Source organism: Coloeus monedula (assembly GCF_965178545.1).
Source record: "Coloeus monedula genome assembly, chromosome: 27".
Lineage (NCBI taxonomy): Eukaryota > Metazoa > Chordata > Aves > Passeriformes > Corvidae > Coloeus > Coloeus monedula.
Window position 1 is genome coordinate 3224416 of NC_138807.1, and position 26208 is coordinate 3250623.

Here is a 26208-nt window from a genome sequence, read left to right on the forward strand (position 1 = left end):
GCAAGGGACAATTTTAATCCAACATAAAACTTCCCGAAGGTACGAACAGAGCCGGGCACTGGGCAGGAAGACACAGTACCCTTGGCTTTTAAGACAGTTTCCATTTAAAAAATCCTCTTCCCACCCTGTCCACGCCACCGGTGTGCAGCCGAGCCCCCCATCCCACCGTGCCAGTGGGCAGGGGGTGCCCAGTGTCTCCCCAAAATCCCGCTGCCTTCCCAAGACCTTAATACAGAGAGTAGAGGGAGAAGCAAAGGAAACACGGAGCAGCTCTGGTTGCTCGTTTTTGGGGGGGTTTAACAGCACCAGTTGAACGGGAGAAGCGGGATACGGAGCCTGGCACAAACCACACGTGCACAAAAGAATCCAACACGCAGCCCAAAAATCCACCGGGGACACGGTGACGCCTGATGGCAGCGGGGTTGGCAAACCAGGGATGTCCCCCTGTCACCGTCACGGTGCTCGGAGCACCACGGCACCAAACCACGGCGGGGGAGGGGGGAAACCGGAACATGCATCAACAAATGGAAACGTTTATATCCCAGAAAACGGTAGAAATGGGGGAGAAATGCTGGGTTGAGCTGTTGGTTGTTGGGTACGGAGCAACAGGAGGGGAAAGAAAGGGATGAAATTCCCAAATTACAAGTGAGGCAGCACAGGCGCTCACTGGGCTGGGGAAGTTGTTTTTTTTTTTTTTAAAGAGAAAAATTGGGATCTTGAGGGTGTCTGTGCACTGACCAACCAACACCACGGGATCTGGTGGCAGAGAAATGGAAAGAGCAAAAACTGACCCTAAAAATCCCATTAATATTCCCATCTGGGGGTCTCGGTTTTTCCCACCTGGAAGGGCCAATGGAGCCAGGTGCCTGTAAAATCTCCAAATAAAACAATTAAACCCTTTTTATATCTCCTGTAAGCTTATAAAATGATCCATATGCTCATCATCCGATGATCCATATGCTAAGAATATCTCGCCCTCTGCATCCCAGCCCAGAGCACCAGCATGTGGGGGATGTTGCTATGGATTTGGGATTTTGTTTTAATTTTAAATATTAGAATTATGGGTTTCTTAGGAGATCTGGGGTGTTTCCAGCTAGAATTGAAGTTAAAAAGTAGGGAAAAGCGAGTGGGTTAGAAAACAGTGGGCTGGGAGCTGGGAGACGCACGGAAAAGGCTGGGACTCCCAGAGCTGGGTTGGCCCCTGCGACAGTCCTGCACTGCCCGTTTAGCTTATAAAAAGTAATAAATTAATTAAGGAATATTTGCATCGAGTCCTTTCTGTACACAGAGGTCGGGGCCCAGCTGGGGAAACGCCGCCGCCAGAAAAGCTCCTGCGTCTCTATAAAAATATGAGCATCTTTCAGGGAGTACAAAAAGCCTTCCAGGGGGGCGAAGTACCGGGCCACAGCCGGCCCGGCCAGCGCCAGTGTCCAGAGTGGCTCCGGGGACGTTTGTCTCATGGATTTGCCGCACAGGATGGGGTGTTGGGGAGGCACTGGGATGCCACAGGGAGCCTGAACCATCCCTGGTGCCAGCGTGGGGCTCAGGCGTGCTTGGCCCCGCTCCACGTGCCCCGGTGAGCCGGGAGATGAGCACCCGGCGGCTCCTGGCCCTGTGCTGGCACTTGCCAGTGGCCGCTTGATCCCTCCCTGCAGTTCCGCTGCTGCTGGGAGCCACGGTCCCGATGCTCACACCCATCCCACCACGGCAAGGAGATGCTGCTGTTTGGCTGCTCAGTGCTGCTGATGGGGTAGGAGCCCTGGCATTCCCACTCGGCCACCGCCGGCTCCTGCTCGTCGCTCTCCGAGCCCTGCACGGCGATCTGCGGGACCGTGCTGGGCTTTGGCTTCGGTGGCGGCTCCGTGCCACCGCCCTGGGCAGCCGTGTCCTGCCCTTCTTCGCTCTTGCCGCCGTCTTCGCTCCCTGCCGCTGTCTCCTGCTCATCAAAACTCACTTCTTGAACTGCCTCTTGCTTCTTGAAGGAGTCCCGGCGCTCCGACAGGTTCAGGCGCCGCATCACCACCATCTCCTGGTCCCGGTCGTGCCGCTCTCCCAGCCGGGAGCTGGCGGGGTGGTACCCGTGCTCCCCAGGGTACGGCAGCGTGTCTCCCTCCCCGATGGCCTCCCCATCCAGCGTGGACATCTCCAGCCCCAGCTTGCGGCCGCCGCCGGTTTTCTTCTCGGCCAGGATGGTGACGATCTTCTCGGCCGACTGGACGCGCTTGAGGAGGGGGGAGCGGGGGCAGTCGGCGCTGCGGGGCCGGGAGCTCTGCCGGACGATGGTGGGGGGGGACAGGGTCTTGCCCTGGAAGGAATGGGGGGTTTTGGGGTACCCATGGAGCGGCGATGGGGAGCGCTGGGGGGAAGGCGGGCGCTGGGCCGAGGAAGGGGTGCAGGCCAGGGGCGAGGGGGGGATGCTGCTGGTGGATTTGCGACGTCCCACTTTGTAGCGCGGCCCACCCAGTTTGGGGGCCAGCCCGTGCAGGGAGCTGGGGCGCACGTGGCCGGCGGGTGATGTTGGGGTGCTGGAGGAGGGAGAGGTGCTCTGAGGGGACACAGCATCTGCCGTACAAAGAGAAAAGGTCACTGTAGGGATGGAGGGACACGGCCTCCCCGAGGGACACGCAGCATCCTGCCCTGCCCCGAGCCAATATCCCCCCCTGGGGTACCTGAGGGCAGGTCAGGAGCGGGGCTGCGGCACGGCGTCGTGGGACCCGGGGACAGGCTGTGCGTGGGGGACTCCGGGAGGCTCTCGCTGGAGGACAGAGAGTGATGAAGACCCGAGGAGAAGCTGCGGCTGGTGTGCAGGACCGACGACTGCTTGGAGATCTTCTTGAAAAGGGATTTTTTCCTGCTGGGGGGGGGGGGGACGACAGGAATAACTTTGGCTTCTTCTTAAAGCTGTTAGCCTCAAGCCTGCTGACCTGGTGGCAGCAGGACCAGACCCCACTGGACATCCCAGTATGGCAGATCCAGAGAATCCAACCCAGTGCCAGCAGGGCCAGACCACACTGGACACCCCGATATGGCAGATCCAGAGCATTCCTCCAGTTCCCCACGCACTGGGACAAACACAATTCTTTCCTGGTTTTACCTACCTGTCTTGGCCATCCCTTTTTCTGCTCTTTTTACTCCTCCGTGCCATTCTTGTCTTGGAGCTGTTCTTCCGTGCGGGACCAATTTTAATGGAGGTGTTTTCCAGGGCAGTGGTCCGCAGGGCCACTTTATTCCCACTCTGAGGGGTGGAAAAAGAATCACCATAGCACTGGATCCAAACCAGCTCCTGCCTCAGCTGCCAGCAAAGGCAGTGCCAGGGAGCTGCTGAATTGATGCCCTGGGAGAGCAGAGCAGCTCTGGTCACCCACCTTCAGCAGCAGCTCCACGACGTCCCGGTGGACCAAACCCAGCACGGACTCGCCGTTCACGTGTGTGATGAGATCGCCCGCCCTCAGCCCGGCCTCCTGCGCGGGGCTTCCCTCCTCCACGCTCTGCAACCCAAACACAAAGATTTTATTTGGATGCAGGCTTCCTCCTGGGGTTTTCCCACTGGGAAAGGCAGTGTCTGGCACCACTAGACCCCAGGGCACATACCCAGACCATGTGGTGGACAGTGTAGACGTCGCTGTCGCCCATGTAGACGCGGATGGCTCGTAGGGTGAAGCCGTACTTCTTCCCCGAGCTGTGGATGATGATGGGTGGCCGCAGGCTGGCGATGGCCAGCGAGGAGTCTCGGCTCGGGGAGGAGTCCCGGGAAGAGGGGTTGGACGAGAGCGAGTGGGGCGAGATGGGGCTCATCAGGGCACCACCACCGAAGTCATCTGCAAGCAGAAGGAGCCGGCTCAGTCCGGCAAAACCACGTGGCAGTGGCCATCCAGCAGGATAAATCACACAGCACACAGACCTGATGTGATGATGAGGGACAGGGCTGAGACGGAGGCAGATTTGGGCACACGGCTGCCCAGCGAGGCTCTCTGCCTCTCCGGCACATCCTTCTGGGTGCTCAGCCGACGGCCCCCGCTCGGCTCCAGGCTCCGGGGAGTCGAGTTCTTGGTGCCAGTGCTGTTGCTCCGCAGGCGGATGCGGTTCAGGCTGACGAGATCGGCTGCACAGAGGGGAGTAGGGAGAGTTTGGGGATGTGGAGAAGCCACCCCATGCCACGCAGGACCCTGGCTGCCCCCAGAGCATCCCACACTGGAGCCCACAGCCCACACACCGGATAACGCCGACTGCTTCACCGTGCCGCCAGCCCCTGCGTCCGAGTCTCCCACCACAAACTTGGGTCTCTCCGGCTTGGAGGATGCCACGCAAGGGCTCTCATCCTCCGAGGAGAAGGCAAACTTGGGCATGGTGTCCAGGCTGAGGGTGCTGGGCAGTGCGGTGGGGCTGCGGCTCCGCTCGTGCCGGGAGGCGTACGGCGTGGCGCTGCCGGACGTCCAGGAGCGGAGGCTGTGTGGGAAGAGCAGGAGGGCTCAGGACAACCCAAGATGGGTGAGGGGGATGGCACTGAGCCCCTGCAGCACCCCAGGACATGTCCCACTGACCTCACTGAACCCTCAGTAAAGACACAAACCCTCAGTGCCACCACAAACCCATGATGTCAGCACAAACCCTTGGTCCTGGCACAAGCCCTGGGCACTGGCAAGAGCCCACACCAGCAGTGCAGCCCCCCCGACCACGCACCGGGGCTCGGTGCCCGCTGGCCGGCTCCTGTCCTCATCTCCCGAGTGCCGGTCCCACCGCTCTTCTTTGTCATCACAGTGACTCCGGTCGGAGGAGGAGAGACTGAGGGTGGAGTTGACGGCCAGGAACTCAGAGCTGCTGTACACCTGAGGAGGAGAGGAGCCATCAGCAAGGAGCAGAAATTGGGGAATCTGGGTGCTCTGGTGTCAGCCAAGACACCGATGCTCGGCACAGCCGCACTGGTTGCAGTGCCAAAGTATTTTGGATGCTGCAGGAGGGACTGGAGCACCTTGCTGAAGCGGTGGGAGCAGGAGGAGAACTGCCCGATCTCCACTGATGATTCCTCGTCGTTGGTTTCCTCATCCTCCGAATCCAAGTGGCGATACCTCTCGGAGCGAGCTGAAAGCAAGAGCCAGAGGGGACAGGGATGTCACCCTGCCTGCAGAGCTCCACGTCCTGCCTGTAGGGCCAGGTGGGACCTACACCCATGGGGTGACAGCCCAGTCCCAAATCCCAGTGGAGATTTGGGGGGAGGAAGCTGGTAAGGGTGAGCAGTCTGGAAAGAGGATTGTATCTGTTTTGTGACATGGGTTGTAAAGCAACCAGCTTCCCCCAGGAGATTTTCATCCCCCATGGGAGCATCCAAAGTGCAGCTGGGATAATGGATTGGCAGAGGGGGAAAAGGAATGGATTTGGCCTCACTGTCAAAGTAGCTGGTATCATCCTCCGACTCCAGCTGGGGGATGAACTCAGCCTTCTGCCGCAGCAGCCCGTTCCAGTCCAGATGGAGGAAGAAGGAATGGTGCTTCACCTCATGTGCACCTCCTGCCAGGCAGAGAAACCCGTGTCAGGGACATGGGGCAGGAGGGACCTGGGATGCTCCTGCTCCCACCCCAAACAGCACACAGTCTCTCCTCCACACACAGCAAATGGCTTAAAAAAGGACAGACAGGAGCCCTGTGCAGCCTTCCTGGGAGGAACCCTGAGCAGAAGACCTCCTCTGAGCACCCTCAGTGTGGTAGGACATGCTTTGGACTCAAAGCCATGCAAGCTTGATGAGAATGAAGGTGCCAGCTCACCCCCGAGGGGGCTGCCATGCATACCAGTGCCCAGGCGCTCGAGGGGACACTGCCTCAGCAACCGTGTGATCAGGTCCTGGGCGTCTGCAGGGAGAGCCTCGTCCCCTTCCGGCCACATAATTTCATCTGCAAGGAAAAAGGAAGAGATTTGGGGTGGCTGAAAGGGTTTGGACACTTCTGGGCAGCAGGAAAGTCCCCCGGGAGCTGCAGCAGGGGAAGGGCCCTCCCAAAGCAGGAAGTCAAAGCTTGAGGAGCCTCCTCACTGTTCAGCCAGATGTGACAGGAAGGAACGAAGCTTCCCACGTGTTAAAGGACAAGCCTTGGCTGCTGGGAACACAAACTTGCCCCTGACACTCACCACTGATGACCTGCCCGAAGAGCTCCTCGGGGGTGTCTCCGAAGAAGGGGACGCAGCCCACCAGGAACTCGTAGAGGATGATGCCCATGGCCCACCAGTCCACGGGCTTCCCGTAGCCCTGGATGAGGATGACTTCAGGGGCGATGTACTCTGGAGTGCCACACACCTGCATGGGAAGCAGGGCCTGACACCTCTGCAGGGACCTTTGCAACAAGTCCTGAGGTTGTCCCAGACCCCAGTGATGGCAGGTCAGCCACGTGGAGCAGGACCTTGTACCTGCTTGTCCATGAACTCCCGCGTGTCCTTCTCCATGTGCCCTTCGTACAGGTTCGTGGTCATGTTCATCAGGCCGATCTTTGACAGACCAAAGTCTGTCAGCTTTATGTGGCCCATGGAGGTGATGAGCAAACTGCAAGAGAAGACAGACACCCCACAATGCTGCTGTTTGCTCCTGCGAAGACTTGAGATGGACCGGCCACACCCCAGGACCTCTGGTCCTGATGCAACAGCACAGAACCAGTCTCTGGGCAACAAAACCCGTTCTGCCCTTCCCTCTTGTCTTTCCCTTTTCCATCCAAAGCCAGCCCCACCCTTGCTCAGACCTGACCCACATCCTCACTTGTCAGGTTTGAGGTCCCGGTGGACGATGCCGTAGTTGTGGAGATACTCCAGGGCAAGGACAGTCTCAGCAAAGTACATCTTCGCCATGTCAACAGGCAGGGGGCCCATGTTCTTCAGCAACGTGGCACAGTCCCCCCCTGTGGGGACATGGGGGGCTCAGAGAAGGCAGCGAGGTCAGCAGGCCCAGCGGGCTCCCAGCCAGCCCCTCTGAGCAGCTGATCCCCAGGCACGGGGCACAAACACGCTCCGAGGTGACCATGGCCACCACCTTCATCAAGGTGAGACTCAGGATCCCAAGATCATCTCCTCGTGCTTCCCTTTGCTTCCCTGAGCAAAGCAGGGCAGGAGATGTCCAGGTGTTGTCCTTGATGCTCAGACTTTGATATCCTCCCCTCCTCCCTGCACCCTCCAGCCCCGAGTCCTGCTCTCACCTTCCACATACTCCATGACCATGCAGAGGTGTCGCTTCGTCTCGAAGGAGCAGAACATGCTGACCACGAAGGGGTTCTCGGCAAAGGTGAGGATGTCCCTCTCCACGAACACCTGCTGGATCTGGTTCCTCAGGATAAGGTTCTGCTTGTTGATTTTCTTCAGGGCAAAGCGCTGCCGCGTCTCCCTGTGCCTCACCAGGTACACAGCCCTGGAGGAACGGCCGGACCTCAACACACATCCTCCAGCCACCAGCACTGACCACCCCACACCGTGGGGCTCGGACAGGGAGGGCTTTGGAGTCATTTACAGGTGGAGACAACTGATAGGAACTCCCCAACTCACCCGTAAGCCCCGTTGCTGATCAGCTTGATGGTCTCAAAGTCCCCCTCGCAGGGCTTCCTCCGTGGGACGGTGACTGAGGGCTGGCTCTGAAGAAGACACAGGTTTTTAATGTTTCCCATTTGCAAGCAGAAATTCACCCAGCACCATCATGTACCACCTCCAAAAGCTTCTTTCTGCCAGAGCCCTCTCCAGCTGCAAACCCCAAGCCAGAAGCCCAAGATGCTCTGCAGATCAAGAGCCCACTCCGAGCTCTGTCCATTCAAGAAGCCAAATGAGGGATTGTGAGATCTTCCCCTTAGTACATCAATCACCCTTGAGGACAATCCAGATGAACATCTCCCAGTCTGGGACAGTTGCAAGGAGCTCTGGTGTGGGGTGAGGCTGGGGGAAGACGGAGGCAGCAGGTGGCACATGCAGGTGGGACCACACTCACCTCACAGGTGTCATCGTTCTCCGGTGTGATGGTGTTCCCGCTGTCAAAGTGATCCAGCTGCCCCATTTCTGCAGGTGACAGGGATGGTTTTCACTTTCCTCATGCTTGACCCCCACCAAAATCACCCCCTGCCCAACCACTCTCCCTCCAAACTCAGAGACCCCGTGGGGATTTAGCCACATGCTTTGCTCGAGCTATCGTGTGGAGAAATTCAGGTCATGACGTTAAGAGGTTCAACACAAGGTTAAACATTTATATAATTCTTTTTTTGATAGTCATTCCTGCGTTCTCCAGGGATTACGATTTCCCCCCCCTAAGGCCATGGATTAAGTGGTTTTGAGCTTAATCTGCTTTGCTGAACGTGTTGGAAGTAACAATAAGGGATGTGGGGCTGGCTAGAAGGACTTGGCCGTCGTGCTGGTCCTGCTGTGACTCTCCCACCATGACAGCAGCTCAGCCCTACAGGTCTCCCTGACAGCTCCCAGTGCTCGATTGTGATCACCAGTGGCCAAACTGGGAGTCCACATCCTGCTGCAGACCTCAGAGCCACCAGCTCAAGTGCTTCCCTACCCTCCAGTGGGTCCTTGACAAGCCCCAGTTGGCTGATGATGTATCGGGGAATATCGGTCTTTATTCCCTGTCCAACTTTGGCGTGTCCTTCTGCAGCTTCCAGGAGATGGTAAAACTCCTCTGGGTCGAACTCCTGGATGGGGAAAACCAAGCACAGTTGAGGAGAGAGATTTTGCAAAGTTAAACTTCTCCTCTAAGCCTTGCAGGAGACACCTGTAACTGGGGACAGGCCCTGGACACGTCGTTTCCCTGTCATTCCCCATGTCAAGGGTGATGGAAAAAAAAATGTAGCTCTGTGAGTTGGCTTTGGAAGGAAAACAAAGGGAGATGAAAATTTCATCAGGAACAACAGCACAAGGTGAGTGCTTTAGAAATTCAGCACATCAGCTAAAAAATAAAGCCCTGAAAACCACAGAATCACAGCTTGGTTTGGGCTGGAAGAGACCTTAAAGATCATCTCATTCCAACCCCCTGCCATGGGCAGGGACACCTTCTACTCTCCCAGGTTGCTCCAAGCCCCATCCAGCCTGGCCTTGGACACTGCCAGGGATCCAGGGGCATCCTGGAGGCTTTGCCTCCTCTCCAGGCTGGCACAGACCACGAAAGACAAGACAGGAGCTTCCATGTCTTACCAGGCACTCCAGAAGTCGAGCAGGGCGGGAGATGATGATCAGCAGCTTCCTCACCAACTGGTCAATGAACTTCACCTCCTCGCTCTCAGAACGCTCCTGAGCCTGTAGGGAATGGAGACAGATGCCAGGTGTCCCTTGGTGGCCTCACAAGGTGGCACCAGGCAGGGAACTGCCCTGTACTCACGTCTCGGAGCATCTTCTCTAGTTTCTCCTGCAGCTCCATGAAGTAGCGGGAGGTGATGAGAGCTCCCTGGGACTTGGCCAGGCAGTCTCGGGCCAGCTCGATGATCTGGTGGTGGATGAAGCCCAGCACCCCATCAGCCAGGGGCAGGGTGCTGCTTGGGGAGAAGTTGGTGATGGTGTCCTGCAGGCGCTCTTCCATCTGGGCTGTGGCCTGCAAGGCAGAGTGGCTGGTGATGTCCAGGAACACATGTCCCCATGCCATGGGTTTGGCCAGCCAGGATGTCATCCCAGCACCTCCTGCACTGGGTTTGGCCAGCCAGGATCTCATCCCAGCACCTCCTGCACTGGGTTTGGCCAGCCAGGATCTCATCCCAGCACCTCCTGCACTGGGTTTGGCCAGCCAGGATCTCATCTCAGCACCTCCTGCACTGGGTTTGGCCAGCCAGGATCTCACCCTTCTACCTCCTGCAGCTCAAATATCCACATGCACATCATGACCCCACCTGGGACCCAGCAGACTGCAAAAAACTCCACCAAAGTCTCCAGAGACCTCTGCCTGCTTGTGTGATGGGGCAGACCCACAGGTTTATTGCATCTCCAGTGTCCCCAGCACCTCCAGGATCCATCCACCCATGCACTCCACACTCCCGCATGGAGAGGTTGTTCTGGAGAAGGTGCTGCCAGGATGCCAGGGAAGCACTGACATCCCCCAGGGCCCGGCAGTTACCTTGGGGAACCTCTCCTTGTAGACATGGTTCATCATCACCACCTCATTATCAAACGTTCCGCTCGTCCGTCCAGGGCTGCAGAGGGAGGAAAAGTGGTGTTACGAGGCTCAAGTCATTTACATCTATGCAAATAGCCACTACCCCTGGAGAGCAATTTGTTCCCTCCTCCTAAATCCTGATTCCAAGCGGCTAAAACTCATCCAAGTGGAGTCACCATCTTTGGGCCAGCACTCCCAGCAGCATCCCTCCCCCTGGAGGTCCCTGGGATGCGGTCTAGGGAAGCTTAACCTCCCGCAAACCCAGGTCCCCAAAGACAAGTCACTTGGAAATCCAGAGCTGAGAGGCTGCTCCATCAGCCACTTGGCTTTGAAGAATGAGCTCATCCTTTCCTTCCTCTGGATCCCACAATTTCTCACCATCGTTGCCCTTTCTGCAGCTCACCAGCAAACAAAATACCCAACCAAACCTCGTGGTGGACACAGCAACCTCCATTAAACATGGTTTTCCTCCTTCCCTCACCCAACACTTCATCTCCCAGGGCTCTGCCTGGTGATCCCGTTATGCAAAGCAAGTCGCAGGAGCAGCCAGCAACTCATTAACCACCATAAAATAATAAATATGGTGATTAAAACCAGCCCCAGCCCAGCCCCAGCCCTGCCCCAGCCTTTGCTGTGCCAACTGCAGAGCTGGCATCTCCTCAGTGAAAACCTTGCCACCTACAAACCCCTGACAGATAATTAATCTGATTTTAATGAAATTCCGGCCGGCAACATGCCGGGCTATGGTTCTGCCTCTGGTAGCAAAGAGGGTCAGGAGATTTTTCAGAGGGAAAAGAGGATTTAACCAAAATATCCCCTGCAAGAAGCACAGGCTTCTGGTGCTGGACAATGTGGGTGGCTCACTGCAGGATGTGACCTTGGAGCAGCAACGTGGAGCTCAGCAGGTCCAGCTGAGGGTCAGCTCACGCAGTGCCGTGGCCACTGGCTCGATGTTTTCTCCGAATTTTCCTCTCTCCAGCCCACAAATTCCCGTTCACCTGAACTCCTTGTGGGTTTTTTTGCAGAGGCAAAGGCCTGCCCCAGCAAACAAAAGTGATGTTTTCTGATCCAAGCCCAGAAATGGGATTTTTATGTTTTAACAGCAGGTCAGTCATACAAGGATGGTCACTGCTTGAGCTTCTGCTTCGTGGTCCCCTCCTCACCACCAAAATCATTCAGAAAACTGAGAAGAGGCTGCAAACCAACTGCTGTGGAACAAATCCTGCTTTCTCCAGCTTCAGCCCTAGGACACAAGTATTGCCTGCTGCCAGGAGAGCAGTGCCACATCCCAACAGCAAAGAAGATGCTCAGAACCAGATCTTAATGCCCGTGGAGCATAGGATCACAGAATCATGGAACAGTTTGGGACACCTTCCACCAGACCAGGTCGCTCAGAGCCCCACCTAACCTGACCTTGAATATTTCCAGGGATGGGGCACCTACAACCCAAGCCAAACTCTCTCCACTTCCCTGCAAGAGGCAAACCCATATCAGGGTTTGGGACAGGCTTAGCAGGACCAGGACACCCCAGGAGCAGCTCGTGAGAGGGCAGAGGATGCCCTGGATGTGCCAGCACCCGGTGTATTGTCCTGGCAGCTCCGTGGGTGCCTTCCCACCATGAGTGCCCCACCTGAGGCTCCTGGATCGTGGGCGCAGGCAGGGCGAGTGCCTGCCCTCCTCGTCCGTGACGCTCTCCGTACTGCGGAAATGCTTAGAAAGGAAATGCAGCTCGTCGGGGGTGGGCTGGTACGGCAGCTGGTGCAGGCGCTCCTGGGAGGATGAAGATGACTGGGAAGAGAGAGAGGGATGCAGGAGATCAGGGGAAGGGTCCGTGCTTCCTGGTGTGTTGGGGTGGGAACCAGCAAGCCCATGAGGGAAGTGTCCCTTGGAGTCTCTTAGGAGGCGGCAAACACTGTCAGGCAGCATGGTCTGGGCTTGGGAGTGTGAAATGTGGAGAAGGGCAGTCTGGGGAGGTCTGCAGTGCCCACTCCCAGCCCCAACTCCCCCATTCTCCCACTCGGTCTGGCTCCACTGAGCCCATCCTTTGTAACTCCAGCATCCCCGGCAGCTCAGTCCTGTCACACCCAGGGATGCTCGAACTCCCAGGGATGCTCTAATGTCCAGGGATGCTGTAACCCCAGGAGCACTGTAAACCTAGGACACAGTAACTCCCAGGGATGCTGTAACCCTGGGGATGAAGTTAACCCAGAGATGCTGTAATGCCCAGGGACACTGTAACCCCCAGGGATGCTGCAAGCCCTTAGCCAAGCCCTATGACTTTCTTAAAAGCTCATTTGGGCAGCAGGATGCAGCTAAAGCACATGGTCCTTTAGAACCCAGCACCGTGGGGCTCGGGAGGCATTTCAGCAAAAATCCTGAGGTTTTAGGATCTTATCATCTATTGCCATAAATCATCTCTTGCCATAAGAAAGCAAACATTACCGAGACCGTGGAGCTGGGGGTGTTGGTCCCATAGCCAGAGGAGGGTAACGAAGCCAGTGACCACCTTCTGCCATCAGCCCTGTGAGCACAAACGTGACCATCACATACAGGGGAAAAAACCCCAACATCCGAACGCAAATCAACAACATCAGAGCCAAACACTGGGGAGCAGGACACAGGCGTGGCTTGAGGAATAAAGCCCCAAAACCTCTTTTCAGAACGGACTGAAACTGGGTGAAATAAGGGCTTTGCAGGGGAGGGGGGCTGTGCTGAGGCCATGGTGTGCAGGGACAGTGGCAGCCAGCAGGGTCACTGCAAAGGGACAGCGCCGGGACTCTGTGGAATCTATTTCAGAAGGGGCAAAAAAAACTGCCAGCGAGAATCTGATTTTTAACCAGAGCAAAATTCAGCCTGCTGGGAGTTTTCTTGGTGAGAAACTGGGATTCCCAAAGACCAATCCTGAGACAGCAGGCGCCGGGGAGTAGAGCCTGGCCATAAACAGGAAAGGAACCGCTCATACGCAGGCAAATGCTTCCTCTCGGAGATGTTTCCAAGGGATGGGGACACGTCCAGGTCAAGATGAGGCCCTTCACCTCCCACTGCCATTTCCCGTGTGGGGTCAAGGACAGCAGGAGCTGGCAGGGTGCCACATCCAGCTCCAGCACTCGCAAACTCCTGACCCCACAGCCTGGCTGCTCCCTCTGTTACAAGTGTGCAAACCACCCCAGAGCCCCTGGCGTTTTTCCATGCCACGATCGATGGGTTAAAATCAGCCACCCGCCTCCATGTGTGCAATTAATTAATTAGTTAAACGGGGTTTTGGTGGCTGCATCTGGAACAGCGTGGGCTGGGGAGGGGATTCAGCAGGATCTGCCTCTGTGGGGACCTGGATGAGCATCCATCCCCAGACTCTTCTGCGAATGCATCAGGAGCACTCAGAGCCTGAGATGGGGCTGAACACATAGCCAGGGGTGATGTGATGGGAACAGAGATATTTCTGCTCCCAGAGCTGAAGGGAGCCCAGTCCTGGTGCAAAACTTCCCCCCCAGGGATGCAGACAAAGAATCACAGAGTCCTAGATGGGCTTGTATTGGAAAGGACCTCAAAGAGCCAGTCCCAGTCCCTGCCATGTGCAGAGACACCTTCCACTTGACCAGGTTGCTCCAAGCCTTGTTCAGCTTGGCCTTGAACACTTAGAAAAGAAGGTCCCTGATGATGTGGAGCAGACACCTCCCCAAAATGCAGCCCCTGCCCAGTCTTGGTACTTGCCTGTCAGTCCGAGGAGCATGGCTGGGGTGGTGGGAGGAACCAGTCACGGCAGAGCAAACACCACCAGGCCAGAAACCAGGCAGAAGGAAAGCAAAAATAAAAGCAAAACAAGTCACTTGAGATCAACAGAACAGTTCCCTGGTGGGGGAATGATCTTTACTAGTGAATATTTACTGCTCTGGGACTGGGGTTGGGAGCTCACCTGCGAGCGAAGGGGAAGTTGATGGAGGTGCTGGCAGAGAAGTTCCGTGGGCTGTCCAAGGGACTGCTCCCAGCTGCAGGGAGAAAGGGGGAAAATTCATCCTGAAACCCACCCCAATACAGCATCCAGGGGTGCTTGGGGTTGCTCCTTCAGGGAAAGAGTGTTTAAGTCACTTCCCAACCTATTTCCCCCTGGAAAAGGCACCTGGCAGCCAGGAGCCAGTCCACTGCTGCTAACAAGGTGCTGAAGCCCTCCAAGATATTCGGGTAATTTTGGGAGATGCTGCATCCATCCGCTGGGTTGGGCTGGGAGATGCTGAACCCATCCCTTACCTGTTGGCACGGAGAGCGGAGAGAGAGGCCGCGAGAGGGTCGGAGAGGGGGTGCCCACCACTAAGCTCTTCCTATTGCTGCTTCGGCAACTGGGGAAGGAAAAGAGGGAATTAATTTAGGGAATCAATGACAGCCAGAGCTGCATGGGCTCAGACATAGAAGGATCTGCCTGCACGTGAATTCCTGTGCCAGGGAGCACGGCTGATGTCACCCCATTGATTATGGATCTCCTGCCATGGGAAAGATCCGTCCTCAGGCCTGGCGCTGCTGGAGATGGGCTGACAGGGTTATTTTTAACAAAGAACTGTCTCGTCAAGGTCCCACTTCTAGTTTTGGCTCACTGGGGAGGGCAGAGACAGGCGGCCCCTTGGGCAACAGCCCCAGGGCAGGAAGAGAAAAAGGGATGTAAAAGGAGGAAGCGGTGGAAATGCCAAGTGGCCACAACCTGAGCTGCTCCATTGCATGGAAAATGCCCCTAGTTCCTATAAATCTCCCTACCTTGGTGGTCCCCATGTCACAGCAGAGAGTACAGTCCCAATCCCCTGAGACTTTGCAGTGTCACCAGGAGGTGGTGGGAATTTTGCCCCGGCTGGGCCGTGCTCTGTCCAGCAGCAGGAGGGAGCCACGTGCACCAGCACCAGGCGAAAAGCAGCCCCAGCACCCTGACACCCCAAAACTCCACAAAAAATCCCTTCCTGGTACCACATCCCACAGAGCACCTCGGCAAGGCCACATCCACAAGCACTGAGTCTTCATATCCCTGTCTCCATTCCCACCCTCCCAACTCACAAGGTTTCAATCCTCATAGGAAGTTTGTTTTTCCTTTCAGCCCCGAGTCCAAGGCTGCCTTGCAAGGGTGGCTCAGCCTCGGAAATTCCCTCAGGGATGCTGCAGCCCCACTCCTGTCGTGCCCCACTCCCACATTTCAACCCCCTTTAAAACACGATGGGCTCATTTAAGTTCTCCTTCACTCTGCCAAGAGGAAGCTGCAAATATCCACGGCACAGAGCAGAAGCTCAAGCACGAGGACAACCCTCCCCTTCCTCTATTTCCGCTTCCTCAGGCTGCGGATTCCGCAAAGACACCGAGTTTCCTCACCAAGCTGGGAACAGGAGCCCACACAGATGCTGCTAATTAAAGGACATCGTTTAACACCACACCACGGCCACAAACACCCACAGCACTGAGGGGACGAACTGGAAGCGAAGGGATTCTCCACGGATCCCAAAAACAGACGCGAGTGGCAGATGTGTGGCATGAGGGTGTAAAGGACAATGATTCACAACAGGTCCCTGCAGGTGGATGTACAAGGCACTGATGAACAGCCAACGCCAGCAAGGTGTGGTCAGAGCTCTACAAGTGTGGTCAGAGCTCCAAACACATGGACAGAGCTCCACACGCATGGACAAAGCCCTACACGCGTGGTCAGAGCTCCACACCTGACATCCAGCACCCCTCACCTCCCTCTGGCATCTCCCCCCTGCGGGGCTTCCTCCTGCTCTGGTTTTAGTGGGGCTAAAACCAGGAGCCCCAACTCTTCTGAAGGTCTCAGCCACCAGGGAGGCTGCTTGAGGCCCCAGACCCCTCCTCTGCACCTCCCTGCACCCAGGAGGAGGGGTCTCTGGGTGTCCCCCTGGGACACACATCCTGTGACTGCTCTGAGGTCACCTGGAGCTGCAGTGACCCTGGAGGGCTCAGAACATTCCTCTCAGTACCTGGGCTGAGCTGAGATGTTGGGAGGAGACAGAAACCTTTCCCTCCCTGAACATTTATCCCTTCCTGGAATCACAGAATCCCAGAACGGTTTGGGTTGGGAGGGAACTTCAACATGGTCTTGTTCCACCCCTGCCATGGGCAGGGACACCTTCCACCATCCCAGCATGCTCCAAGCCCCAACGTCCAACCCGGTCCTGGACATTTCTGCCCTTGGACATTTCTTCCAGGGATCCAGGGGCAGCCACAGCTGCTCTGGGCACCCTGTGCCAGGGCCTCCCCACCCCCACAGGGAACAATTCCTTCCCAATATCGCATCTAACCCTACTCTCTTTCCTGCCTCCGGTGTTTGATTTTCTCACTTAAACACAGGCTTGAGCCCCAGTTAGAGCTGCAAACTCACAGCCCAGCACCCACAGCCTCGGCTGCTGCCAGCTTCATGTGCCGGATGGGAAACTGAGGCAGCGTGAGCAGCCCTGCCCCGCCACCGCAGCGGCACAGGAAGAGGTTTAGGAACCAGGAGGGCTGCAAAGAGCTGCCAGCTCTGGCATTGCTTCACTCTGCCAGCCCTGCCACAGGGACCGGGGTGCGCGTGCTTCCGTGTCGTGAAGAGCGGACAGCCCGGGGGACGAGGGGCTCACCTCTCCTCCCTCGGTTTCATTTTGGAAATGAAAACAAACCTTCAGTGAAGCAAGTTCCAGTAATGGTGACACGGAGCGAGCCCGACGTTTCCTGTTTCCGCGCGCTCCACCCTCGGCTCCCACAACCATCTTGCGCCACTGTAACCCCCCTCCGCCTGACACATCATCTACAGCTGGTTCCCATCCTTCCCGCACGGAAACCTCGGGCTAGAAACAAGCCCCAGGGCACAGACGAGCTGCCGAGCCCCGATGGAAGGCGCTGGGGCTGCTGCCCGCTCTGCCTCCATCACCTAATTGCGCGTTTGGTACCAAAAATGGAGTGGAAAATCGCTGTCAGCATCTCCCGCGCTGCTCGTGCTGAGGCTGCCTTGGCTGTGGCGCTGCCGCTGCCATCCAGCACTTGTTTCAAGGGATGTGGAAAGTGTGTGACAGCCAGTGTGACCCCAAAGCCTGGAGCAAAATCGTGTGTCACCCGTCGGGAGGCTGCCTGTGAGGAGGAACCGGCATCTCCCAGCGCCTGCTGGCACCACACCAGCACCCGGCCTCGGCACGGGATGTCCAGGGGAAGGAGATGGAGCAGAACCTGGCAGCTCCATAGAATCCTAGAATATCCTGAAGTTGGAAGGGATCCACAAGGATCATCGAGTCCAACTCCTGGCCCTGCACAGGACACCCCAACAATCCCGCCCTGTGCATCCCTGAGAGCGGTGTCCAAACATTCCTTGAACTCAGGCTGGGTACCACGATCAGTTCCGTGGGGAGCTTCCCTCGGGCGCCTCCCTGGAGCTCGGGGAAGGGCAGGAAGCGGCTGCACAACGCTGAGGTCTCAACTGGCAAATGGCTCTGCCAGGATCTGGCCGAGCGGGGATGGGTGGCTCGGGGTCAGCCCTGTGGAACACCGAGGGTCAGGCAGGGAAGTGCACAAAGGGGCTGCAGCTCCCGCTCCTCTCCCGCGGGATCCGACCCTAAAACCTCCCAGGACAGCAGAGCACCGTGTGCCCGATGCCAGCGCGGTGTCGGGCACTGCAGCCAGGTGAATCCGAGGAAGAAAACAGCCGGTTTGGGACAAAGTGGGTGCGGGGTGGCGGGAGCAGGGCGGGGTCCATGATAAGGGAGCAGGGTCAATCTCAAAGGGCAGAGCAGGCGGCTCCGCTCCTGCTGCGTGACTGAGAGCACGTGTCTGTGCTCCCAGCTCCCTTCCTTGCTGTCCCCCAACAGCTCTAATGTGCCTGGAGATTTGGGGAAGTGCCATGGATCACCATGTCCTGGAAAAAAAAACTGCTTTCCAGTGGGATAAATTCATGTTTAACTTTGAAACCCGCTGAACCAAGCAGCTGCATCCCAAGTTTCTCCATGACATTTGTCCTCCACGACTTGTGACAGCGCTGAACTCGGCTGCCCCCAGGGATGGGGCTGGGAGAGGGCTGGAATGGGGCTGGGATGAGGATCAGGGTCTGGGTGGTGAAATTGCAACACTCTGCCTGGCATAGACCCCACCACATCCTCACTCTGACCCCTCATCCCACCCCAGCCAAAAGCCTGGCACTGTGGGTCATTTTAGGAACCCACCCTGGAGCACCAAGCAACACATCGGGCACCTCCCAAAAGCAAAATCCCAAATCCTCAAATCACAGGGTAACAAGGTGGGTTAGACTTATTTATTTCTTTGCACTGAAAAAAAGCCTCAAGAAACTGCCCAGCACCCTGGGGTGCATCCCTGCACGTCCCTGTCCCGCGGGTTCCCGGTGGTGGGTAGGAAACTGTACCTGTTAGATTTGCTGGGCTGTTTCCCTGTGGTGTTTGGAGCTGTTTTCCTGTGGTGTTTGAGGTGTGAACAGCCACGGGCAGCATCCACGGAGAAGGAGAACCCCGTCAGCATCGACCCACCAGCTCTCCTGCCCTGCACCAGCCATCTCCGCATCCCCCCACGGGAAATTAGGATCCCTCAAACCTCTTAATCCCACTAAATAACATCATATGCTTTCTGTTAAATAGGCCAGACCAGTCCTCACCGTGAATTCTAGGAATACCAATGAAAGAAGAGCAAATCCTCTGCCCTTCATGAGAATTACAGCCTCATCATGCTCAGCTGGAGACAGATGACTGCCTAGATCATCTTTCCAATTACACATCTCTCCCACACCCCCCCCCGGCTTGGCCACCCCAGACTGGAAAACCCCATCCAGTGCCTTTTCTTAATTATTAAGGGTCCTCTTCGCCCATCCTCACACACTGGCAGCAGGAATTCCCACAGCCCAGGTGAGGCAGGTGCCTTCCCGAGCTGGGATGGGATGGGATGGATACATTTGCTAAGCAACCGTGTTGCTTTGTGCCAGCTCACACTGACACTGACAGACACCAACAATGGGAATCTCTCTGCTCTGCCTCCGCACTGGCTTCAACACCTCTGTTACACAAAGCCTTGGGAGGATTTTATGCCTGGGCCAGCTACAGCACCCCAAACCTGCTGGATGGAGGTCCCAGCCTGGGGGGCTCAGCGGGTGCTCTGTCCCCCTCCTCGGGGACACGTCCCACCAGCCTGCCTGGGTCAGGCCTGGCCTTGCAGCTGGAGACCCGGGGTAGCCCCCCTTGCACCCCACTTATGCACCCCCCCACCACTGTCCCAGCCCTGCTGCCAAAGGGGATGGGAGTTATTTGCCCTCCGGGAGCCCTGGCCCCTTCCCACCCCTCCAGGCACCCTGGGGAACCTCACCCCGGTTTGGGCCATGTGCCACATGGGATCCACTCCATCAGCACTGTCCACCTTGGCACAGGGGGTCACAGGGGTATTTCCTGCCTCATACATGTAGGATACTCTCCTTCCCCAACCCACACACACCCCAAAACACCCCCTAATGCCCTGGGACTCTAAACCCCACATCCCCCATGGCACTGGGCTTCCAACCAACCCACCCAACGCTGCACAGCTCACCCCACCCCGCCACACTCGGGATCTGGAGGGTGTTGCCTCAGTGCACAGCACCCCCCAAAAAGATGCAGCTATGGTGCACAGCCCCCCCCCCAAACCCCACACCCACATGTGACCTCCCCCAGTGCTGAGACCCCCCCAAAACCACACAACCTCGTGCACAGCCCCCCCTATATCACACAGTCTGGTTCTCACCCCCCATGCATTGCTGCCCTTCCCAAACCCCACCCTGCTGCACCCCACGATACACACGGACCCCCCCAAACCACACACCCCATTGTGCCTCCCAAGTGCTAAGACACCACCCCAAACCCCACACGTGGCCCCCCCCCAGACCATACACTCCTCTCTCCTCCACCCTGAACACATCACTGCATCCTCCGCTGCACCCAGACCCCCCCAAAACACGCACCCCAGGGAGCCCCCGCGGGGTACAGACCCCCCAGCCCACGCACCACGTGTCCCCCCGGTGCAGAGGCAGAGCCACGCACACCGCTGCCCACCCCCCATGCACGGTGGCGTGTCCTGTCCGCCCCAAACCACGCGCCCCGATCACCCCCGGTGAAACCCCCCCAAGCCACGCACCCCGGCGCGGCTCCCAGCCCCAGCCCCTCCCGCCGGTGCCCCGCCGGTGCCGGTGGCGGCCGCCGGTACCTCTTGGAGCGCTGGAGGAGGGCGCCGGCCGCCCGCTGGCCCCGGTAACCGGGCGGGGCAGCTCCCCAGCAGCTCGGGTCCGACATCGCGGCCCCGCCTGGGCCCGGCCGCGTCCTCCGGCACCGAGCGGCTCCCCCGGCACCGAACGGAGCCCCCGGGACCGTGCGGGGCCGCGGCGGGGGCCCGGAGCGGGGCCGGGAGCGGGGCCGGGAGCGGGGCCGGGCTCCCGCCGCCTCCCGCCGCCGCCGCCTCCCGCTGCCGCCCGCCCCTTCCCGCCCGGCGGCGACGGCGTTACCATGGGAACGGGCAGCGCCCCGAAACGGGGTCGGGGTTTCCATGGAGATGGGGGGATCACCCCCAAAAGGAGAGGAAGTGGGGGGGGAGGGGTTTGCCACGGAAAGGAGGCAGTGGTACAAAACGCGGTCGGGGTTATGGTAGGGATGGGGCATCACCCCAAAATAAGGTAAGGGTTGGCCTGGAGGTGGGGCAGCACCCCAAGATGAGACTGGGATTACCACAGAGACAGGGCAGCACCCCAAAATGGGATCAGGGTTAGCCCAGAGATGGGGCAGCACCCCAAAATGGGCTTCAGGTTACCATAGAGACAGGGCAGCACCCCAAAATGGGGTCAGGGTTACCATGGAGATGCAACATCCACTACTGATGCATTCGAGGGGCACAAATATCATCCCCTAAACCTGGGGCTTCCTGGGAGCACCTCCGAGGGCACCCACCCGGCAGCATCCTGGCAGTGCCCTGCAACCTCCTGCCCACACCGGCTTTCCTGTTCAACCGGGGAGATCCCAGCACAGACCCAGTGACACCCAGTCCCCTGTGCGGTGGCACGCCATGGCCACTGGAACCTCCCGAGCTGTGTGGGATGGCATCGCCACACTCACCGGGCCAGCGCCACAGCCAGAAATCCTGGTGCTGCTGCTTTGGGCAGGGGTTCAGCACATTTCTCCTCAGCTCCTGCCCAGCAGCCATGAGACACCAGCACAGACTGCTTGTCCTTGTCCCCATCCTCATCCCCCTCCTTATCCCCATCTCATCCCCACCACGAGCATCCCAAAAACTCTCTCCCCAAGGCCTCAGCTGAGCATTCACAAGGCCACGCTGGTTTTCCCACATGCTGCAGTCACTACGGGGCAAGCAGTGGCCAGGCAGGGCTAGCAGAGGGGGACAGCGGGCAGGGCCCCCGGGTGCAGGCAGGGCACAGGAAGCACCAGGCTCCTGCCTCCCTGCCCGCAGCAAATGGCTCTGCCTGTTGCTGAGCAGCGGCAGAGCTCCCCAGCGGATCCCGCTCTGCCGGCACCAGCTGCTCTCCCCGGCAGGCGGACGGAGGCACCGGCGTCACCCCCGGGTGCCGGGCAGGTGCAGCTCCGTGCCGCGGGTGCCACGGGGCACAGGGCGGGGTGTGCCCGCCGGTGCCAGCACACCTGGTGCACCTTGTCCCCAGGGCAGAGCGCAGCTGGCACACGGCGCAGGGCCTGGCCACCACCTCCACCAGTGGGGCACCACAAGGGGCTTGTGGCATTTTGGGGGAGGTAAAGGGGGGGGGGCACCCACCCCGCAGAGCAGCCCCTCCTCACCTTCAACTCACGGCGGAGCAGAAAAGGTGACAAAGGAGGTTTCCCAGGCGCCATCCCCACTCCCACCCTGCTCCCATCACAGTGCCCTGCCCTGGCCCGTTCTCGAAGTCTCCCTTCACAACAGGGGTGCTCAGAGCCTGAGCTTGAGCTGCTGCCACAACGTTCCCATTGGGGCTTCCCAAAACGGACCAGTCAGCAGCAGAACAAAGCCAGCAGCACAGCCAGGCGTGCAGGGCTGGGCACAGACCCCGGCCACATCACCCCATATGCCCCGTCAAAGACAGTAGTACCCCTTTTGGGGCGCCCCAGGACATCCCTGGTGAAGGGGACCCACCTTTCTGTCCCCATCTCCACCTCTCCCCCCTCATTCCCTGGAGCAGGTGGCCACGGTTCTCAGAGAGGATTTGGGGGGGTCTTACCTCCAGGGGTGCAGGGTTAGTAAGGGGCTGCAGGGGCTGCAGGGGCTGCAGGGGCTCAGCAGCGTCGGGCTCTGGCTGCTCGGAGACAAGCTGCAAGGCAAGACGTGCCGGCGCGGTGTCAGTGGGTGATGGATGGCGCTGGTGGCCCCTCGGTGGCACAATCCCCTGGGTCTGGAGGGGGCCGGGGGCCCAGAGCGGAGGGGACATGGGCTGGGGGCTCAGGCAAGGGGAGTGAGGCAGAGCTGGAGGGGGAGCGCAGAGGACAGCAGGGACACTGCAGGGTCTAAGGCTGTGGCGGGGAACGACAGCGGGAGGTCTGGCGCTGTCGCGGGGGCTGTCACCGGGAGGGCCCGGGGCTGTGACTGCAGGAGAAAGGACCAGGACCTGTGGCCCGGGGGTGGGGATGCAGCGGGATAGGGATGGACCAGGATAGGCGATGCGCCGGGACGGGGAAGCAGCGGGACGGGGACGGCCCGGGGTCCCGCCGCCCTCCCCCGGTGCCGGTGCCGATGCCGATGCCGATGCCGGTACCGGCGCGCCCCGCCCCGGCTCCGACTCACTCCAAGGTCAGCGAGGGGATCTTCAGCCTGTCCCGACGCGACTTCATGCCGCCGCCGCCGCCGCCGCCCCGCTCCCGCTCCCGCTCGGCTCCCGCCGCACCGGCTGCCCCCGCGCTGGGCGGCTCCCGCGGGCGGGCGGCACCGGCGGCCCCGACGGGGCTCCCTGCTCGGCCCGCCGGGCCCGGGCCCGCCCCCGCGGCACGGCACGGCACGGCACGGCACGGCACGGCACGGCACGGCACGGCACGGCACGGCACGGCACGGCAGCCCCCGGGCCCCCGCGCACCCGACCCGGCCCTCCCGGTCCAGCGGCGGCCCCGATCCGGACCGCTCCTGGGATGTGCCGGGGCGCTGCCGCTGCTGAGACACCGCAAGCCCAGCACAGCCCCAGTACAGCCCCAGTGCATCCCTGACAATGCCGGTATGGCTGCAGTGCATCCCTGACACAGCCCCAGTGCTCCTCCCGTGCATCCCCAGCACAAAAACCCAGAGCAGCTCTGCAGCAGCGTCCTACCACACCCGGTGTACCCCAGTACACCCCAGTACTGCTCAGAACACCCCATCACACCCCAGTACACTCCAACACTGCTTTGAACACCCCATCACAGCCCAATACACTCCCAACACTGCTTTGAACACCCCAACACACCTACAGCAGGGCACAGCACACCCCAGTACATCCCAGTACACCCCAGGAGACGCGCAGTCGGGTCCCTCCAGTACCAGAGAAGACGATGATGCCACTCCAGATTTGGAGACAACAAGGCCTGGTGCCATTCAACAGCCAACCCTGCTGCCACCCACAGTGCCAGTGCTGTGTCCCCAAGTGTGACCCTCCCAGTGACACCCCACCCCATGCCCTGGGTGACCCAGCTCGGGGACTTACGCTCTTCCTCGGCGTGGCAGGCTCAGCTCCTTCTGCAACAAGACAAGCAAGAGGTGGGGTCAGAGCGTGGCCCTGGGAGTCGGGGGGTGACCACCAGCATGACCCCCACTCCTGCCAGCCACACCCACACACCCGGCAGCACCCCCACTGCCACACCAGGATGTCACCTCAGGATCGATCCCCACTCACAGTGCCCATGGTGAGGGTGACAAATCCCCCACCCTGGGCCAGCACAAGGGGACAACTTCCAGTGTCCCCAAGGCTGGTGGCCCCATGGCCAGGTCCAGGAGCGATGGCATGAGGGCAGTGGAGTGGGAGCAGCACCCATATGCCCAGCTGGAGCATGGCCCCAGGGTGGTGGCTGCACCCTGTCCCCCACCCCATCCCCCCCACCCAGATGCAGCAGCCCCTATGTTATTTATTTTTCCAGACTCTGGGAATATTTCTTGTGAGAGCTGTTTGCTCACAGGTGGTGCAACAGGCCAAAGGGCAGCTGGGGACAGGAACCCAGGCCAGTGCCATCCTCCTGGTGTGTTGGGCACAATCCGGCTCCAGCACTGCTCTGGTGCCCACCCGTGTGCCACCTGCCACCCCAGAGAGTGTCACAGCTTCTGCCAGCACACTGTGAGTGGCACGATGTGGACAGGCTGCTGTGTACCCTGGCACACCGTGGGATGCACGGCCATGTGGCAGCTGCAAGTGCTGGTTAATGCCCCACCAATTCCCTGGTCCTGTGCCCACCGGTCCCGTACCCCTGAGCAGCTCAGACCCATTTTCGGCACAGGCACAGAGCTCCCTGTGGGCAGGGACTGCTGCCACAGATGTGGGGACCCCCAGCAGCACCCGTACCCACCCCCCAATCCCCGGGGTAGCCATGCCCCATCCCGCTGCCCACGCCACGCAGCCCCTGTGGAAATCCCGGGATTGGGGCGCACTGCAACGCAGTGATGCAGCAGCATTGCCATGGCAACGGGTGACATCATGCCTGGGTGCACAGGGACTCGGCAGCCCCGGGGCCCACGGGTGCGTGTCTGCCCCGGGGTGGCGTGGGTGCAGGGACAGGGGACACGGCGTGGGTGTGGGTGTCCCTGTGCACCCAGCACAGGGTGACCCCAGGCCCGGGCTGGGGAAGGGAATAGGGCTCCTTACATGGAGAGGGAGACCCCCAGCACCCTAAGCCAGCCCCGCTGTCACCCAGCCCGGATCCCCACCCACACCCGGAGCTGTGCCCCCGGCCACCAGGCCCTGCGCAGGGGAGGAGGCAGAGGAGGGTCACGCTGAGGGTTTTACTGCTCGGCTGTGTGCAGATGGAACAGCGGGACAGAGGACTGTCCCCCATGATCACCCCCACCCATCTATGGGTACAAAAGTGCAGAGAACCCAACACCCTTCACTGCCAGGGGCTCTCCGGCCATGCTGTGTCCCCAGGGACACCCAGAGCATCCCCCGGTGGCCCTGAGGACCCACGTGGGGAAATGTCACAGAGCCAGTGCCCACAGGGTGCCTGATACACCCGTCCAGCACGGTGCATCTCCCATCAGCAAGTCCCAGTGGGAGCCAGGATTAACCATCGGCTGATCCCTGAGAGGACACCATTAGGGACCGCACTGGGGACAGCACCGAGGATGGCACCAGTGATGGCATCAGGGATGGCATCAGCGACAGCATCGGGGATGGCATGGGGACAGCATCGGGGATGGCATTGCTGCTCAGCGCTTTGGGATTAAGTCCCTGGTGGGAGCCCCTTCCCACCCCTGTGCCACGGGGACATGGGCACTCAGCCGGGTCCCACGGCTCTGCCCTTCCCGGGACTGCCAGGAACGACACCCACAGTCAAGAGCCCTGAAGCCCACGGCCGTGGCTCTGTCCATCCGCATCTGCGGGGAGGCAGCTCCCGCGCAGGGCTCTCTCCCGGGCTGAGCGTGCAGCGGAGCGCAGCTGCCCGCGGAGCTGCCAGCTCGGATGAAGGCAGCGCCGTGCCATCCTCCAACCGCCCCGACAGCTCCGCCCGGGCCCCCCGGATACTGCAGATGGGGATGGAGGCGTCAGGTCACCCGGAAAATCCGGCTCGGCACTCAATTCTGCGAGCCGGGGGGTCCCCGGTCATCACCCCTCCGAGCATGGCAGCGAGTACCGGGCTCCTGCGGGAGCGGGTGCAGGATGAGCAGGAGGATGGGTGTCCCTCTGCCTAAGGGAGCAGGAGCGCAAGGCAATAGAGGGGCTCGGCGGGGGGGGGCTGGCACAGCGGTTCGGCACGAACCGGCACCGGGAGCTGAGCTGGACGCACCACGGTGCTCCCACGGGAGCCTCCACACAGTTGGGTACCCCCCACCAACATCCCGTGGCATGGCTGGGGCTCAGACCCTGCCCTGATCCCAGGTGGTGCCCGGCTCCTGTCCCACCTGTCACACACAGCACCCACCTCTGGCCCCCGCAGCACCCCTCCGTCACCCACAGCACCCACCTCTCACAC

At 59.6% G+C, this 26208-nt stretch overlaps 1 protein-coding gene across 1 annotated transcript; it reads right to left on the reverse strand.

The window, feature by feature from the left end:
* Nucleotides 1-265: 265 nt before the first annotated feature.
* On the reverse strand, nucleotides 266-20364 carry MAST3 (microtubule associated serine/threonine kinase 3; the record flags this gene model as incomplete). Its single annotated transcript, XM_082297685.1, has 26 exons — nucleotides 266-2562; nucleotides 2670-2854; nucleotides 3099-3235; nucleotides 3366-3488; nucleotides 3592-3818; nucleotides 3902-4102; nucleotides 4214-4446; nucleotides 4681-4826; nucleotides 4970-5079; nucleotides 5383-5505; nucleotides 5784-5885; nucleotides 6118-6283; nucleotides 6394-6526; nucleotides 6737-6875; nucleotides 7170-7378; nucleotides 7513-7598; nucleotides 7946-8013; nucleotides 8516-8648; nucleotides 9148-9249; nucleotides 9332-9541; nucleotides 10058-10133; nucleotides 11727-11884; nucleotides 12539-12617; nucleotides 14010-14082; nucleotides 14342-14430; nucleotides 20279-20364. The coding sequence occupies 26 exons, from the start codon at nucleotides 20362-20364 to the stop codon at nucleotides 1544-1546; spliced, it is 4413 nt and encodes a 1470-aa protein (XP_082153811.1). The 3' UTR covers nucleotides 266-1543.
* Between the last annotated feature and the right edge of the window lie 5844 nt (nucleotides 20365-26208).